Here is a 19,301-nt window from a genome sequence, read left to right on the forward strand (position 1 = left end):
CCCCTGTTAACTTGAGCACCTAGGTAGGGTTGTTTGCTTACATCAGACCAGCTGGTACCTCCATTTCTACCCTGGCTCTTGGCCGGGTCAGTGCAGTTAACCACCCGCTTCCAGAGAGGACGAAAAATCAACTCGTGCAGATCTGTGGGCCCTGCCCTCCCTGTGAACGAGGGCTTCCTCTACCTCCTCCCTGGCCTTTTCAGACTGTTCTCCAATCCCATAAATATAAACATGTGGCTCTTCAACCGCATCTGTAGATAATAACTTCAGGGGGCTTCCTGTTTACACGGCAATACCCATTTCCCAGCCAAATAAACTCTGCGACGGGAGAGCTGAGGTGTTTATGGGGCCAGTCTCGGCCGGGATTGAGTTAACAGGAAACACCCACTCTGCAAGAAATGTCTGATGATTAAATATTTGGGGGGCAGGGGCACAAAGGGTCAAAAACACTGGAGAAGCTGCTTTCTTCTTCCGCCTGTCGTTTCCAGCAAGAGACACGAGCAGCCACGATAAACACCGCCCAGCCGGCCGGGCCTCGCAAAGGCCCACAGCTGTGCTGTTCGCTGGCGGCAGCGCCCACGAAGCAGGGTGGAGGGAGGAAGTGCAGATGGGAGAGCCAGGAGCCGCCCTCCCAACACATGCAGGCCTCGGGGTGCCATCAGGTGGAGGGATGGGAGAGGCTGGTGGGCCTCCATCCCGGGGAAGTCCCTCAGTCTCCCGCCTGGCTGTCCTGTTTCAAGGAGCACTGTATCCTCGCACCAGCTCTGTCCAGAAACTCTAAGGTAGAGCCTTTAGCCCAGTCGTTCTCAGTCAGGGTGATTTTGCCCCCCAAGGAACATCTGGCAATGTCTGGAGATATCTGTCGTAGTTACGACTGGGCAGATGCTCCTGGCATGTAGCGGGTGGAAGCCAGGGATGCTGGAAAATACCCGACAGGGCACAGGACAGCCCCCCCTGCACACACGCCGCAGAATTATCCAGCCTGAAATGTCAACAGCGCCAAGGTCTAGCCCAATACCTTCCCATAAACCAAGAAACTGAGACCCTCAGGAGGAGAGGGATTTGCCCTAAACTTTGCTGCTGCTGGACAAAGCTGGAGAGGCCAAGAAAGCCATGGTGACCACCTCCCGTGCAGTGCCTTTTAAAGTCACACAGATGTTTAACTTAAAAGGATAAATAAATATACATCCTCAAAGAGTTGCAAACAAGTTCCCTGGCCTAAGTTCACCCAAGTGCTTTATAGGATGTCTCCCAGTTTTAGAAATGAGCTGCTTCCAAGATCTCTCAGAAAACAGTGCCAAAGGGGTACGAATGAGCAGATCTAAAACGCAGCCTCTAACTCCTACCGTGATGTGGGTCCCCAGCCAGTGACTGAGCTTGTTGGCACCGAGGTTTCCTGGTCCCTCTCTAGAACTGTAATAAGCCAAGGCATACGGACAGCACAGGAGAGAAAGAAAGCAACCACTCTACCCCAGGCCCTCGACCTTCTTGCAGGGGAGGGACTTACCAAAAATAAACAGTGGCCCAGAAAAAAAGTCTGCAAACTAGAATTAAGCTCACTAGCAGGAGAATTTTTCTGAGGCTAGAGCGCTCCAGGCCAAGGCCCGTTTTCACTCATCCTATTCTTTCGTTGACTTTCTTTTTAAGAACCCAAAAGAGATGTGAGAAGGAAAACAGACTACCCCCTATGGCTGGGCTGCTTGAGCTCATGACTACAGTTAAAGGTTTACTTGCCGGCCCCGTTCACGTGCCCGTTCATGTGCATCATGGAACCACCGGGGCTGCTGTCTTTCTACGCTGCCTGGTCCCCTGGCTGGAATAAGGGGCTTTACCCAAGGATGGGGCGAGCATTCCTTGCTTCACACAGGCTGACAAGGAAGTGAGTGCACTGCTTACCTAGCACTTACCAAGATGGTTTTCCTCTCACCAGTAATATACGATTCTCTACTCTCACCCAGCCCTGGCAAGTCCTATGACTGATAAGTGCCCAGGTGTAGGCACAAGTAGGCGTCAGACTAGAGAAGAAACCGCGGATGAGAAAAGACCCAGTGTACACACATAACAAAACCAAAAAAGCCATTTTATTGAAAATTAAATTCAAACTTCAAATTAATATTACAATCATGAGAAAAATGCCAAATAATTCAATTTACAGTTGCAACATACAATACAAATAGTCCCTTTGAAGTTAAGAGTAAACTCATCCACAATCATGACCTGTGGCACAAAGCAGAATTTGTACAATATGTGCACGGAAAGCAAATCTTGGGCAACAGCGATGGGAAGAAAATAAAAATGAAAAGCTTGTATTTACACAAAATGCTACAAATATTTTTGTTCCACAGAAATCTAAGAATGGTAAAGCATATCCAAGAAAAATGGAATTTTATTCAGAATACCTAAGAAATTACTGTAAGTTATGGTTTTGGCTGATATATTTCAAAGTACTGCATGAAAAAGCAAACAGTTATTTGTAAACATGAAGTAAACAAACATCTAAAAAATTCTCACAGAAAATATGTTTCAAATGCATTAACTTTTTGAGAACAACAAATTCAAGGTTTGGAAGAGTCGTCTTTCATTTATTTTATTTATTATGGTTCTTTCAAACGTCATAGGTATAATTATTGTTTTTGCTAATGCCTTGTGTTTCCAAGTATTCACCTAGACTCTGAGTCAGTCCCTTTCCTGGGAATGGAGGCAACTCTTTAAGCCAACACACACCTCTCCTCCCCTCTGAATTTGCAATGGATGGCCCCTAATGGTGTGCAGTTTTCTGCTCACTTTTAAAAGGCCCTGGTGGGGGTAAGATGGCCTGAAGTATGAACCATAGCTGATCTGTTGAGTCTTTCAGTTCCAAGCTGGATGTCATTTCACACACAAAAAAAAAACCCCTAAAGCTTTGGTACCTGTTCTGGAACTCTGACATTGGTTAAAACAGGTTAAAAAAGTGGCTGTATTGGTCACGCTGTAAACCGTGCCCTTTTAACCTGAAGGACGTGGAGTGCTGGCTAGTTCGTGGTCCACAGTAGCAGTGAGGTTTTGCTTTGGTCTTGAAATCACAAATCACACAGGTGACCCAGTGCAAATTAAGGATTTGGTTTAAAAAAAAAAAAAAGATAGAAGAAAAATTTAACCCCCAGGCTGAAAAAGGGCCGAATCTGATCTAAGAAATGTAAATTGCCCCCACTGGAACAGTTGGACTGAGGGGAGAAGGAAGAAGTGCTTGAATTTTTCCCAAGGAAAAAAAAAAACTTTTAAAGTGTTTCTGGGTTGCTGCCTGCAGCCACTATACTAACATTTTAACACAAAAGCATCCCTCAAGTCACTTAGTATGTGTACTGTAAACTTAAAAAAGCCCTTTTAATATTAAAAAAGAATGTACAGATATAGTACCTTTTTTTATTAAATAGGGTACAGCTGGCACTGGCGGTAACATTTTTATGTCAATTAATTAAGATTGAAATGTGTAACCAGACACTGGCTTTTTTAAGTGCTGCTGAAACAAAGACACATATTTTACACTTACAAATAAATGGACAGTGGCGTGCTTCAAGCTACCACACACAAACAATAAATAGTATCAATTACTACTTCCATCTTCAGTGATAGAAAAGTGGCTTATTCATCTAAGCATACTTGGTATACAACCTTTAGAAGGCAAAGTGTTTTGTTTGGGTTTGGCTTGGTTTTCCTCTTGATTTCTATTAGGAGTCAGGGTGAATTCCCAGGCGAGAAGCTCATCCAGTGCCCCACGAGCTATCCCGAGATGCCTGTTGGTCTACGAGGTGGGCTGGAGGACGACCAGGGAGCAAAGGGCCTCTGGGGGCTCGAGGCAAATATGTACGGTTCTGCCTGGGCGGGGGCGGGGAGGGGGTGCACAGACTTTAAATGGAAAGGCCCTGACCTGTGGGGGAGGTGGCTGGGGTTCTGCCTGGTGTTGTCATGAAGGGGTCCTGGCTTGGATTAAGGATCCACACTTGAGAATCTGCCACGTGGCCGCCAGGAGTGGTCAAAGTGCATCCGACAGGAGGGCTTCAGCTCAAATTCATATGCAGTAGTAGACACCAAACTCCACCTAGCTCTGCCTTCCCTTCACCCTCCATGGTGAGAAATAGGAATATCAGAGGTTGCAGGTGGGTCCCCACAGCCTGTCTGTTCTCAGACCAGCTGCCTGCTGGAACTTGCCTCCTCCTTCAGAGGACCCTGCTCCCAGAACACAGTGACTTAATTCTGCTCCTTTAAATGCAAATTCTGTGGAGAGCTGCCAGTGGGGCCTGGGCTAAGGCAGGTTTGGGTTCCCCTGACTTACTGTATGGTAAGGCATTTGGGGTAAGACTCCCTGGCGCAGTTTTGCTTTCCTGTACCGTGTGTATCACGATTGAGCCTTCAGCCACGTGTGTGGCTTTAAGCTGACTACGTCTTCACTGGTGATTTCAAGTTTTGCTTTAACTATGAAACCACAGAACATTATTCTGCAGTTCAAGGATTCACTTGTGCTTGTCTTTTTAATATGACGAGAGTCATCATTGTTTCAAAGAAATTAGGAAACCACAACACTCCAGCATTTCATGCTGATAAAGGGCAATGTAAGTGATGAAGGACTAAGGGTTGCTTTTTCAATCTCTAATTATTGCTTTTTAAAAGGCAAAGCTGTGTTAGAGGCAATCAAAGATTGGAACAGAACTACACATAACATTTCCTTCATACATTACAAAAACAAGCTACATCTAACATATTTGGAGATGGAAGTATTTTTAAAAATCACATTGTGTCTGGATGAACTGAAATTGCTTAGCAATATTTCAGATGTGGCTCTAGCCCACTGAAGAAATTTGTTATTTAATAAAGAGCACTTTTAGAGACCGAAGTCAACATATCAATACACTAAGAAATGTTTCAAGGGTCCAAATGTCATTAAATAATTATAAATATATCTTTAAAGTTATATGACCATTCACGTTAGCAAGTTACCTCAGATTTTACACATATTCATAATTTAAAAAAAAAAAAAAAAAAAGACAACACACAGCCAAAACGCAAACACTATCTCTACCATTATGGCTATAATAAGGTATTGCCATTTTCAGTTTTGCATAAAAGGAGAAGGCGGGGGGGGGGGGGGGGGGGGGCGTGGTGCAGTTCAGGATGGGAATTTTTTTTTTTTGGTTAAATGGGAAAAGGAAAAAAAAAGTATAAAAAAGTAAAATAAAATAATCTATCCTGATTGGTATTTTCTGAAGTCACTTTCTTAAAGTAGGGAAAAATAAAAATAAAAACAGCTGAACCAAACAGTTCAAACGAGTACTTGCAGAAAGTGTGAAAGCAGAAGTTTGGAACGGTTACTCTGAACGGATGGCACGGGAATGGAAGCATCCTGTCTGCCTCTTTTCCCTTCGTGGGCACCTGGACCGGCTTTGTAAGCAGGTCTGCGGAGGGCACTGGTCCACACACTGCGGCAGCGGGAGGGTGTGTGGTTTCAAAGCACGGGGGGAAGCGGCTTTGCTCTTCCTCCTGAACTGGCACCTGAACAGGTTATTGAGGATAACAGACCAAACGACAACAGCAACAAAAATACCTTTTTTTCCCCCTTTGTTCGCAAAGGTACACGTTTAAATAGAGAACCATCTGAAATCTGATTAGGATTGTCCCTCTTGGGCCTTTTGCTTCTCAAGATCTACCCTCTTAGGGTTGCAAGATCATGATGGAGTGAGTGAATGCCAGGGGAAAAAAAAAAAAAAAAAAACCTTCTAAAAATCAGGCACTTTGTAGATAAGCTAGTTGATATACATATATACGCACTCTCTATATATGTATATGTCGATACATTTGGGACGTGGCTCCCAGAGACCGCTGGGCCACTGCTGAGGAAGTTTCAATAGGGTCGCCAAACAGATTCATCCATTCTGCCACTAGAATTCAAAACGGTGGGGGAACTGCTGTGGCTTCCATCGGCGTCAACGCCATCGTTCTGGTTAGGCAGATTTGGGTTTAAGAGCGTGCTGCCGTTGGAGGTGGTGGTGCACGGCGGTAGCATCCTGGAAGGAGACCGGTCTCCCCCGGGCACCATGGGGAACTGATAGGATCCTGACGAGGTGCCATAGTAGAGATATGGAGTGCTGCTGGTCTGGAAGGGTCCGCTCTGGCTTTGGGAGGAGCCGGGGTAGGGTGGTGGCAGGTAGGTGTGGTAGTGGGTGGTGGCGGACATACCGAGGGACATGCCTGAGGTGACTGGCGGGGTGTAAGTAAAGGTGGCTGGATAGTGCATTCGTGGGTTGGAGAAGCGGCTCTCAGTGAGGGATGAAATGCTTGAGAACTGCCTGGGGTCTGAAAAAGGGCCCAGTTCTGAAGCACCTAAAAATTACAACAGAAGATGGGGGGGGGAGGGGGGAAACATCTGTAAATAGCAGTTAAAATCATGAAAGAATTTATTTTTTACAAGAAAAAAAAAAAAAACAAAAACAAAATCTTTAGCTTTCCCCCAAAGGAACAGCAAGCCACAAACAGACTTCCAAATGCGCCGGTCACTAAACAGTCTTTTGGGTTTTTTGTTTGTTTGCCTGTTTCTCACTTTACAGTCCTAGCAGCATTTAGCTTCAAGTTCTCCACCCCCAGAGAATCCTGAAGGGCTTTAAAAACCCAAACGTGTGCTAGGCCGTGTGTGTAAACCAGCCCAACACTCTGGGCAGACAGATTCACTCACCAGACTTTAAGACTGAATCCTCATTGATTTTTTTCCTTTTCTTTTTGTTTCTTGTTGCACCTCACGTATTTGAAAGTGACCTTTTTACTAAGACAGACACATTTCTTTTTCTCAGCCCGATATAAAGAAACTCCAAATGATCCGCCTTGTTATTGGTATTCTTAGCAGGGTCCCTTCATCAATGAAGGAACATCAAAAAGATACCCTAGCATGGGCCTATCACTTCGACTCGCAAAATAATGTGAAATCCTGTTTTATTCCCTATCTTAGTAACAGACTTCAAAAAATTTAACTAGATTTCAATGTTTTCTGGAACTATCTTACTTATCTGGGGGCATATAGGGAGAGTCTGACCCTTAGAAATTCTCCCTGTCATAAACTAGTAGGTTTTGAAAGTGGGTTGGAGGGGAAGGCTTGGTACCTAGGAATCACTGTATTTCAAGACTTGATGGGAGAAGCAGCACCTGATTAAGGCCATGTGCCAACAGCAGCTTTGGGGAGAGGCTCTCTGGCAAAGGAGAAGAAACAGGAGGGCACCTCACCTTCCACCTTCCGGACCCTTGTACCACATCCTATAGAATTAGCTTCAGGCAAGTTTGAACTGGGAACCTGAAGCAAAGACAATTTTCCCCTAAAATGTGAAGTCCTTTAACTTCTAAAGCTAACAGGATGCCTCCTTAATAGGTGTTTCTGGTGCTTAACTTAAGAAACCACAGTTAGAAACCACTTCATGTGGAAATTCATTTTCGGAAATGCCAAAAACTTCTAGTTGTGATCTTTAAAGACTGGGTTATGAATTCCTAACACGAACAGAACTGTGACGAGCCTTTTTATAATACCAGTGTTCTTAAGATTTTTCACACCCAAAATCTTCCAATCCTTTGGATCTCATACATTTGCTTTTCCTACCATGTCTATCTGCAAGAGAAAGAACTCAGTAATTCTTAAAGGCCTCAGTGAGCAGGTACTTCTCCAGCTTCATTTTTATTTAGCTCTGTTCATGGATAGTATAATATTTATTAAAGGAATCATCCCAATACTTTTCTTTCAAGGTGCTGATCGAGAGTCATTCATTTTTGTTAAAATGCACACTGCCTGTGTTCCTTATAAAATGCTCGGGTAAGTGCTGTGATGTGCATTGATAACAAGAAGTGACTCCTTCAAAGCAGTATATAGTTAACAAAGTGTTTCTCACTCATCGGACAGTCCCAATCAGACAGCCCCACCCAGCCCAGCCCAGCAATTGTGAAAAGTCTCACCTGCCTGGCTCTTCTTACTGAGAGTGGAAGGCCAGAGGCAGAAGTCAGAGGTGGCAGTGTCATCATCTGTAAAATGAGGGGGATGAGCTCTAAGTTCCCTTCCAGCTCTAAGGTTCTATCACCGTGAATCCCAAGACCGGAGGAGAAGCAACCGCCTTGGGGGCGGGGGAGGGGAGGCAACGAAGGTCCCACCCCTCACAGCACCTTCCCGGAATCCACAGGCCCATAAGCAGAAAGGCTAAAGAGCTGGTGAGCAGCTTCTAATACCAGAAGCAAACACTTTCAAGATGACAAACCAAAACTAGCACAGCCTGCGTAGTTACTCTCTGCTTTTCATAAATTCTTCCGTCCTCCACTGGCCTCTCCCTAACCCCCTCCCAAATGCGACATTCTGACAAGCTCAAGTGTGAAAAGGTACAAGGAGTGATTAGGACAGAATCACCCACGGGAGCAGTTGAGATCTGCCGTCTCCCTGGCCCGTGCTTCTATAGCACCTCACACAATGCAGGCCCTGCGTGGAGGCCACAGATGTTCTTGGCCACAGCCTGATTTTCATTGCAGGGCATCTAGGTGAACTTGAGTTGGCAGAGGTAATAGGTACAGGCAGGCCACTTCTGTACGCATTAAGTTCAACGCTCAGCTCGTACGAGAGAAACCAGAATAATGGGAGCAATTTCAAGCGGAAAGAAGTCACACTTAAAACATCAGCATCTGCCCCTCACAGAAGCACAGCGCTCACGCGGACAGGCTCGGGAATGTAAAAAATGCTTCTCGCAGGTATTTATACTTAAAATATACTGTTGTCATAACTAAAATTCCACGTGGTTTCCCTTATTTTGATGCAGAAGCCTCACTGAAACCCTTTATATGGGACCCTGCCCAGTAAACTCCAATATGGTATTGAATTTCTCTCTCCACCCTCCACCCCCAACTTCTAGATTTTACCTGATACATTTGTCTAATGTTTTTATTATCCATCACATGCCAGGATCACGCTACCTTTTTTGGTTTATAAATGCCAGCTAATGCAAATCAACATTCATTCTTCAACTAATGAGCGCTTTATAGAAAACAACGCTCAGACCTCCACTAGGTTTACAGAATGTTGACCAATGACTTCTAGTCATTTGAGACCGTCATGTCTTGAGGATTAACTCCTCCTGGGCAAAGAGAGCTGATTTGGACTTTAAAGGGATTATATGGTAATTTTGATCACTTACAAAAAATAAAATTTTCTGGAACTTGCTTAGTCATTTTGTGTTAAACTGCAATGCATTCTGTAGGAAGAAATTTTAACAACTTGCCACAGTTATCATGTGAGACCTCTTATATAATAATCAATGATGGAGAGACGGAAGGAATTCTAAACTTAAAAAAAAGAAAGAACTTAAACCCCTTCCTAACCTACAATTATTTATACCAATTATTACAGAAGCGAAGGATATAACTACATTTTCTTTCATTGCATGGGGTTGTATCTGTACGTCTAATCTCTGTTCTGTACAAGAACTCAGTTTTCCTTTTGGACCATCTTCTCCGGTTATTTTGACCTTGTGTCCTAAACTGTTCATAGCCATGTCACCAGCCACATTACATACAACTATAAACTATCTGCAGACCTAGATATTATAACAACTAAAGTAAAGAAAATGTAATATCTACTTATTAAAAGGATCAGAATGAAAGCCTGGAGAGTTCTAAAGTACTCTTACCCCCATCTAATTTTAGAAATGTAAAGCCAAAGCTCAGTAACTGCCCCCAGTGATCTGCCTTGTAGCCTCAGAGCTCCCCAGAGCCAGGTTAAAACTTCAGATTACAACCTACAGATTAAATAAAGCCAGTACTGCCAGGAGTTACTTGAAGCCCAAGATAAACACGGTGCGTCTTCCTGATAGGCTGGTTTTATTCAGCATGGAGACAAGGGTATGCTCTACAGTAAACATGTACATGATATATATGGAGTAGAAGGCAACACTTGGGTGAATTTTCAGACAAACAAAAAGGATGATTTCAACAAAATTTTGCATTTGTGAAGCTTTAAACCATGCTCCCAGATTCACTAAAATACCCATTTATCTTCCTTTGTTGGTTTAGGGTATTCTGGTGAAAAAAATCCAAACCCCTCATTTACTGTTCAGATAATTCTAATCTAACCCGTTGACAAATAGGGAAGCTAAGCAGAGAAGGGGAGCCATTTACTCTACAAAATCCCACAGCTCCAGAGAGGCAGAACCACAGCTAGACAAGACCTCTTTGACTTCTAACCTCTCAGCAATCTTAGTCACCCTTAAGGAATTTGATTGACACAATCACAGATATATATTTGCTGTCTTAAAAGTCTATTTGCTGAAAAAAATTTGCCTAAAGTAGGTTCTTCTGGTGCCATGTGTTGCCCCAGTGAGAGTTACTGTCCTTGGGATGCTATTTAAAAATTCTTCCAGGACTTGTTGATCTAATCTGCTAAACAGTGAGCAACAAATTCAGTTGTTTGTGGCATAATGTGAATGAGACCAAGGTCAAGGGCTTGATTTCCTGCTGGTCCCCTACAGATGCATTTCATTGCACAATTGCTCTCTGCACCCCCAGCCATCGTCAGATAGCTGCAGATTTATGTAGTCATCATAAAGAGAGAGGCAAGAACCTTGCTCACTGAGACAGCAGCAGCAGGTTTTCACAACCTAATATATCTGGGGAAGAATATATTGATAAAATGCCTGTGAAGTTCAAATAAAAATAAACTCAATGTTAAAAGTAAAAACTTCTTGCCCCTCCCCCCCAAAAGTCTATGGGGGAAAAGGAAATGGCCTCCCTTTACCCAACCAGGTCTCTCGGGTCTTCTGAGCAAGTGGAAAGTGTGGGGGAAAGGAGTGAAACCAAGATAGGGGAGAATAAAAGAGAAGCTCTGATCTCTGTTTCTTGAGGCCCGCAAGCCTCCCCTCAGCACCCTCCACACTCCACTGTCTAATCTAATGCTAGTTATCCTGGGTCGTGCTCGACTCCTACCTAGACTGAGCTGCTGCAGGCAGTGATCCGTCTCATCCTCCTTCGTCTTCCCCTTCGGGGCTTAATAACAACGATACTTGATGTTTCTAGCCCTTTACCTAGTCCTTTCACACGCATTTTCTCATTCAGTAGGCCCTCAAGATACAATGGGTGGTTGCACATGGGCCAGGAGAGCTCTAAAAATAACAGAAATAGGAGTTTGAAAAGAATATCAGACGGGGGAACTTGCCATTCTGGGCTGTCAGCTAGGAAACATGGTACCCCACGGGATGTACACATCCCAGCCGAGGACGGCAGGTCGGGGCAGAGAAAAGCTCGAGGGGCCTTGAGTCCAGATAGAACATGGGTTGGCGAATGCAGAGTCCTCTGTCCTTTCTGAATGAAAGGGCAAAAATACACAGAATGAAAAGCTATCATACTTCTTGGCAAGGAGGCGTTAACGGCAAAGCTTCATTGAGGCTTTTAAATGGTAGGCGTTGTCGCTTCATCAAATCTCAAAAGAACGTCCAGGTACTTTTTCATTAACCACCCCCCCCCCCCCCCCCCCCCCGCCAGCATCTTTCTCCTGAAACACATAAGACAAGAGATTTTCGCAGAGCCACTCCCCTCTAAGAATCTTCTTCCCCTTCTACATTTCAGCTGCCACCTTCCCAACTGCCCTATTATATAATTTCCTATTTCACTCCTGTTCTAACAGCATTTACTTTCCATATCACTCTTTTGGGCCCTCAGCCACTACTTCACTGAATTATTAGCTGTTTTGCAGCCTACGCTCTCCAACTCCAAAGTAAGCTTTGGATGGTAAAGATCATGATTTATTTTCCTCTCATATCCCTCAGAACCGTCTACATTATAAGAGCTTAAATTTTTTAAAATATAAATGCATGAATGGATGGATAAATCAATGAATAAGTAAATTAGTCTAGGAATCAGGAACTCTGCACAACAGCTGGTACATTTTTGATGCATTGAGAAAATAGATATTAAGATAAGCATTAAGCAATGCTGACATCAAACCTGAAATGTAACTCAAATACAATTCCATACCTATAAAACCTCATAAAGTGCTCTTTAAAGGGTGTTCGGAGCTCTCCCCAAGCATCGTTATATCAGCTGACCTCATGTTTCAGACAGGGGCCCACAAATGGCAGTTGCCACTAGTAAACAGATACCTCTGTTTTGCCTCCATGTTGTTCCCAGTATCCTGAGAGCCCGAATCTGTGTGTAAGTCTACACTGTGGAGCCATAGGGAGAAGAGAGGAAGGAGAAACAGGGCCAGGCCAGAAATATACAGCCTGCGGGAAGGCAAGTCGGAACCCTCCTCTTCCTCTGGACCCCAGGGAAACTGCTCCACTAAGGTCACGTGGTTCATCTGACATGAGCAGGAAAGCTCACTTCCTGTCTGAATTTCTAGACAGTATATAGAGCCAGTATGTCAGCATCATCTGGAATTGTAGATGACCTTTACAGACGAAGAAATGGCAGCCTGGGACATCCCTGGTGGCACAGTGGTTAAGAATCCACCTGCCAATGCAGGTGACACGGGTCCGATCCCTGGTCTGGGGAGATCCCACATACCACGGAGCAACTAAGCCCGTGAGCTGCAAGTACTGAGCCTGCGCTCTAGAACTCATGGGCCACAACCACTGAAGCCCACGTGCCTAGAGCCTGTGCGCTGCAACAAGAGAAGCCCGTGCACCGCAACGAAGAGTAGCCCCCACTTGCCACAACCAGAGAAAGCCTGGGCACAGCTGTGAAGACCCAACACAGACAAAAATAAATAAATACATTAATTAATTAATTAATTTAAAAAAAAGAAAAGAAATGGTAGCCTAGAGACACGTGGATCTGCATGACATCCCGAGATGAAAACGTGGTTCTCTTGTCCCAGGCCCAAGTGTGCTACCCTCACCCCCACCGGCTGCCATGACAGCACTTGCCAGTGGCGAAACATAGAGCATCGGCCTTGAGTTTCCTTAGATCTGTGTTCTATGAAAACACACATGGAAGGGGAAAATCTTCCACCTTTTCAGGCCAGCACAGGTCACAGCCACCCTTCACCAGGCGTGACTGAGCAGCTCTGCAAAGGGGGTGAGAAAAATAAGGGGGAGGCTATTGGCATAGTCAGAGCTCTCTGCTTTACTCTACCAGGGTCACATCCCACTACTGCTTGGCAGGGACCTTCCTCTTTGTGGCGGGACATGTGCTCAGGACTCTCAGTTCAGCTTTGCTCACCCCCAGGCCACCTCTCTCTTCTCTGTCAGACCCGGGTACATGAGCACTGCCTTTAAGGCTCACCACTACACAAGGACTTCCCAGGTATACAAATCCTGATCATCTTTTCTTTACCCTATACATCTGGAACATTTACGTATGTAAATTTTACCACTTCATGCATGTTAAGGTGTCATCACTGGTTTTAGAGAAGTATCTTCATTTTCCAATTAAAGGGAAAGCAAATGAAAAAGAAGAACCATGTATCCTTCTTTGAGATCCCATCTAGTAGGGACTTCCCTGGCGGTCCAGTGGTTAAGACTCCACACTTCCACTGCTGGGGGCTGGGGTTCCATCCCTGGTAAGGGAACTAAGATCCCACATGCTGCCAGGTGCAGCCAAAAAAAAAAAAAAAAAAAGACAGCATCCCTACCTAGTTCACGGTATGCTACTGAGAAAAGATGGATACTTGCAAAAAAATCTGCTAAACGAATGAATTACGAGCATAGACCCAAGCAAGTAACATGACAGAAACAGAAATGCTACGTAAACATGATCTAAAAATCAACTTTCGACTCTGCGCAGAATATTACTCTGCATTTTCCACATTGAGGTTTTAAGAGATTTTACATCCGTTTTCATACTATGTCTAAATTTATCCCCTCATACTAAAATGATCAAGTATCGATCACTAAATTAGTTTTGATTTCATTAGATAATAGGTGGAAAAATATACCCCACAGGGGAGAAATGTAATGGATCATGCTGATGGAGAAGAAAGCAGCGAAATGATAATCTGAAATCGATTTTTTGAAGATAATGAAAGGTCAGACCAGAAAGCTCAATAGTTCTGCAAAAGAGAGGAAAATTGCCTCGACTATCCAGTATAAATATTTATTTTCCATGTTGTAATGAATTGTACTTTTCCACTGCACACTCACAAATTCTGAAAGACCAGCTGATTCCAAGGCTAAGAAAGTATGCTACACTGAAGAAGAGAGAGGAAAAGTTAAAAAAAAAAAAGCAAAAAACGCACAACCTGGCAATTTTCGGAAACTTCAACCATCCCTTAAACCCATCCAAATTTTGAGGATATTGTTGGAATAATACACTTCCTCTTGGTGAGGAGAACGAAGGAGGTGGTAGATGTGCAGCGTGTGTGTCTGTGTGTGTGTGTGTGTCTGTGTGTGTGTTCGTGCGTGCACAGGGAGGGAGGGTAAGAGAGAAGGAAGAAACCAAAGCGTGAAGGGGGGAGAGAAACGGAGGAAAAACGAGGGAGATCTTCTTGCGAGGCCCTGATTAAGAACTTTTTAAAGGCTAGGAAGGGTGGATAGTCTTTGAAACCAGATCCGCCGCAGGAAGGAGGCCAGCACCCAGGACACCGTGTCTTTCAGAAGGGGCCACCCACGGTGCCGCGGCGGTCATATGACTGCTCTGTCACATCCTGAAGCCATTTCCAGCCCATGCACACGTCTGTGCTCCCATTTAGAGAGGATGGGATATATTGGGAACACACATATGGAAACACTTTCAGAGAATCAGTTTCCATGAAATTCATAATGAGCCAAGTGGCTTCAGATGTGGTTGCGTTCCTCCGATTAGCCAGAAAAAAACAGAAGGAAAAAAAGGAGGAAAAAAGGGACCAATCCACCCTTTCAGACCTTATTTCAGTTTCAGAGAAATTAAAAACCACTAATGACTTATGGCTACCAAAACACAGAGCCACAATTAAGAGAGGAGGAACTAGGAAAAAGGGGGAAAGCGGTTTAAAAGCAATAGCCTTTCCCTCCTAAAAATAACAGCTTCAATATCAGTCATCTTATCTTAAATCAGGGGGAGGCTTTCCTGTGACGGTGTCTGCCTGGGGTGGCATAATTATTTTCTGACATCCTGGCAACAGGCAGTGCGCATGCGCACGTGAGGGGCGGGGCCCCGCGGACGCAGACAGAGGCTGGAAGACCGGCTCTTATTTGATAACATATGGGGCCAATTAAGATTATTTTAAAAATTGCAACTAAATGATAAATTGTTCCTAAGTAAATCTTTCCAAAAGCCTGAATGCAGAAGGGACAGCCTGGTATTTTCCCGTGGCCTCTGCTAGTGGTAACTAAGACTATATTAAAAGCAGAAATTTATGAACTGGTTGAGATGTTATATATTAGACACCCAAGCCTAGCTGATAGGAAGGTATGAAATACAAGAAGGGAACAAATGTGGGAGGGTTTTTAAAAAGGGACATTGAACTGATATTAGTAAGTTAAAACATTTTTATATTAAAACAAAAGCAAGCATATTAGGCAGGAAAATTCACATGAATTTTAAGGTATAACAGGAGACATGAAAATGCTCTCCAGGCAGGAGTTGGGGTTGTTTTGGGTTATGTCAACAGACTGGGGGGCGCCGAGCAGGGAAGGAGCCCCGGAGTTCCCATTGCCCTTTGGGGTGCTTCAGTGGGAAAGTCTTTCAAGCTTGGTACATTGTTTAGCAATGCCTGAGGACAGACTGGGAACCAGCATTGGCTGGCGCTTAACAGACCAGTCTTTGCTCCAAGTGTAGGAATCCTCCAAGTGATTTTGTAGTCACAGCATCCCGTGGTGTCACAGGGCTCACTAAGGGGAAAGAGATTCGAAGGCTGCCACCTGCAGAGGATGTGTACTCCATGGAAGATGTCTATTCACATTACGGTATTAAATCCTCACTCCAGCCCTGGGAGGGAGACAGTGTCACTGACCCCACATTATGGATGACAAACTGAAGCTCAAAGAAGTGAAGTGATTTCCTCAAGGTGACAGACCAGTAAATGGTGGCCAGGGACCTGGCCCCAGACCTATGGGGCTCAGCTGCCGCAGGCCCCTCCACAGTTCAAGGATTCAGTGTCATTTTCAGGCGAATTCTAACATATCGGCGGCCATGCCTACCTGGAGGGCAATGATGAAAAGGTTTCTGATCAATTACTGGTGACAGTCCTGGGGATGGAGACAGGGATGGGATGCGGAATGGGGAGGCTGATTCCTGCTACTTATTTTCTGTGCTCGACTCAGCCCTGAAATTCTCATATGGTCTTTAGCACTGACGTTCTGGGTGATCGTAAGCAAGTCACCTTTTATATCTCCCAGGTTCTCTCACTGGGTAAGACTCTTACAAGTGATAACTGGCAAAAGTACACAGCAAACTGTAAACATCTCCATCTCAAAAGGGTATTCCTTAGTACGGTATTATTTGAATTAGTAGAGCCAGAGAAGAAGGAAAATTTAAAAACTGGGTCCAAGCTAGGAGAGACTGAGTTGAGAATCAGAATCCTGAAACTCCCAATTAACTCCACACACCCAGCTCTAGGCCCAACCAAACTCTTCTGTAAAAAAAAAAAAAAAAGGCTCATGCAGTGGGAAAAGGAGGCTGAGAGAGCAAATAATCACCATAGTGACCACATTCCACCATCCCCTAAATGCGCAGACTGTGTTTTCAGATCCAGCGCGATTCTCCCCTTCTTAAAGTAGGAATAGACTAAATCCAGCACCAGTGCAGTCTCTGACTCTCCCTATGACTGACTCTAGTGCTGACCCAGGAAGGCCGCAGGCAGCAGCTGCCTCGGAGATATCATCGCTCAATATGTGACAAGCTTGGGGCACAGTTTTTTTTTTCAAATAAAATTCCCTGCAAAGGGCTTAGGGCCCTGGTGTGGTCCAACAGCCCTGAAGCCATCCTGAACCTTAACACCTGTGACTAAAACCACCCAATGCCCCAAGACCCAGAACGTGAACCGGATGACCAACGTGCTCTGGTTCAGTCTCCAAGTCGGCTCCGTGAGCTACAGCTCTCTCAGGCCTGATGTGACCCACGTTAACCTGGGATCAAAGCCACAGGCTTCAGCCTTAAGCTGTGTCCTGCCAGGACCTGCCCTTGCCTGTGCCCTCTCTCCCTCCCCAGTCAGATGCATCCACTTACCGGCTCCCTTTGCCCATGCCCTGGGATGAGTTCCTGTCCCAGGAGGACTACGTAAGAGGCTTCCCAGTTGTAACAGAAGGTAGCCTTAGAATCAAGAGCCATTCGTGTGTGTGTTGTATCTGCTGCTCAGATGGCTCATCTGGGTTCCTGAATCCTTGTCTCGCCCAACTTTCCTGTTCCTCAGGCTTTCCTACCCATTCTGTGACTTCACGTCATGCTTTTTACTTGGGTTTGTGTGTACATTTCTAGATCTCTCTATTAGGCACATGACAAACATTTGCTGGAGGGAATAACAATCCTGTCCCAACTTATCTTTCCAGTCTTGTCTCTCACTCTCCTTCTTTGGGAGCTCTACAGTCCAGTGAGACTGGACCCCTGTCCGTGTTCTGTCTTGTCCACCCTCCATTTTCCCTCCTTTAGGTGTTGGTTGACTGTTATCCCCTCAGCCTCCAGGGTCCCACTCCAACCCTGTCTCAATCCCTTGAGATGCCACGCAGCCTGTAAAAACCTATCTCACAATCCCCCTTCACTTCCAAGAGTCTTCTTGTGTTCTTGCTTTAGCCCAGAGTGACCCCTCCTTCCTCTGCACCTCGTTCTTCACTTGTATTTCTCTTCCAGGCAGGCAGACACATGCAGAGGACCTACAATCACCTCTCCACTTCTACTAGCCTGTAAATTCCTTGAGGACAACAACTCTGTCCTACTTATCTTCAAATGCACTGTAGCTCCTCTCAGAGTGACGTTCAGAAAGTTTTTAAATGTGTGTGAGGACTTCCCTGGTGGCGCAGTGGCTAAGAATCTGCCTGCCAATGCAGGGGACGTGGCTTCAATCCCTGGTCTGGGAAGATCCCACATGCCGCTGAGCAACTAAGCCCTTGCACCACAACTACTGAGCCCACGTGCTGCAACTACTGAGCCTGCCGCCTAGAGACTGTGCTCCACAACAAGAGAAGCCACCACAATGAGAAGCCCACGCATCACAATGAAGAGTAGCCCCCGCTCCCCGCAACTAGAGAAAGCCCACACACAGCAATGAAGACCCAATGTAGCCAAATTAATTAATTAATTAATAATAAATTTAATAAAATAGTCATTGCTATAAAGTCAAAGTTCAAAAAAAGAAAAAAGGAAAGAAATAGTGAGTGTCCTTTTCAAAAAAAAAAAAAAAAAGTGCTTGAGAGGAAGAAGAAATGGTGATGCCAGGTTTGACCTAAATCCTTGTCTCTAACTGTAGTTTGCCTGTGCCTTCTGATTTCTGCCTGTCCACCTGCAGCCAACGGCCTTTCCTGACCTACGACACCTGTGGTTTACATGCACCGAAAGGGCTCAGGATAGTTCCAGACCTACAGCTCTGCTCTGCTCACCAGTTTTGGGGTGCATCTCTCATTCTAATCTGTCCCCTGGGTTTGCTCCCTTATCCTAAGAGCAAAAACTTGTTCTGGCTTTTTCAGTCCCAAGCAAATTCTCCTGTCCCACGTCGACATTGACTCTCAAAAAGAATAGTTCAATTAAAAAATCATGTCTCAAATGTATACGTTGCTTTTTAGGTTGTCACTGTTTTTATATACACCTGGTTTTACCTTCACAAAAAGCCCATCTGACAGGTACCAAATGATGCGGAAGTTTAGTCAAGGAAAGAAGGCACTAAACTCAAGGATGAAGCCAATTAGTGGCAAAGTCAGGATGGAATTGTTGGGTTTCCTAATTTGTGTCTCTTTTCCCCACTAGACTTGTCTCATTAGTGTCTACTACTTTTCATCCTAAGAGAAGTCCTGACAGGGGGAAAGATGGTGTTTCCTTAACAACAGGGATCATTTCGATTGAATTTTTTTAAGTGATGACCGGCATGCCTTCTCACATTGGAGGTTTAGATTCAGTAATGTCAGAAACCAAACTACTACCTTTTTTTTTTAACTGAAAAACTGACTCACTTTGAAAAGAATTTCTTTTTCTTTGTTGCTAGGATTTAGCCTAAAACCATGTACAGGAGTCTTCATACTGTCCTGAGACAATGCTCCTTATGTAACTGCCAAATCCAAACACAGTGTTGCAGTAACTCGTTCCTCCGACATTCTGAGTTTTTCCACTCAGGCCCTGCACACAGAATTAACTCAAAACTTCTGCAAGGAAAACGTCCCTTTAGAGTTTGATCTGGCATCCATTTCAAAGAGCTGTTT

General features: G+C 44.7%; 1 protein-coding gene across 3 annotated transcripts in view; it reads right to left on the minus strand.

Moving 5' to 3' along the window:
* Positions 1–5,591: 5,591 nt before the first annotated feature.
* Positions 5,592–19,301, minus strand: part of RUNX2 (RUNX family transcription factor 2) — a 120,698-nt gene continuing 106,988 nt past the window's right edge. For 2 of the 3 annotated variants that reach the window (XM_057699370.1, XM_057699367.1), the window contains 2 exons: positions 7,963–8,028; positions 5,592–6,354 (listed from right to left, as the gene is read on the minus strand). In XM_057699370.1, coding sequence (XP_057555353.1) covers positions 5,876–6,354; positions 7,963–8,028 — 545 coding nt within the window. In that variant the 3' untranslated portion in view covers positions 5,592–5,875. The remainder of the gene's footprint in view (positions 6,355–7,962; positions 8,029–19,301) is intronic. The other variant, XM_057699369.1, reaches the window with a different exon arrangement.

This window comes from Hippopotamus amphibius, chromosome 11 (genome assembly GCF_030028045.1).
Source record: "Hippopotamus amphibius kiboko isolate mHipAmp2 chromosome 11, mHipAmp2.hap2, whole genome shotgun sequence".
Lineage (NCBI taxonomy): Eukaryota > Metazoa > Chordata > Mammalia > Artiodactyla > Hippopotamidae > Hippopotamus > Hippopotamus amphibius.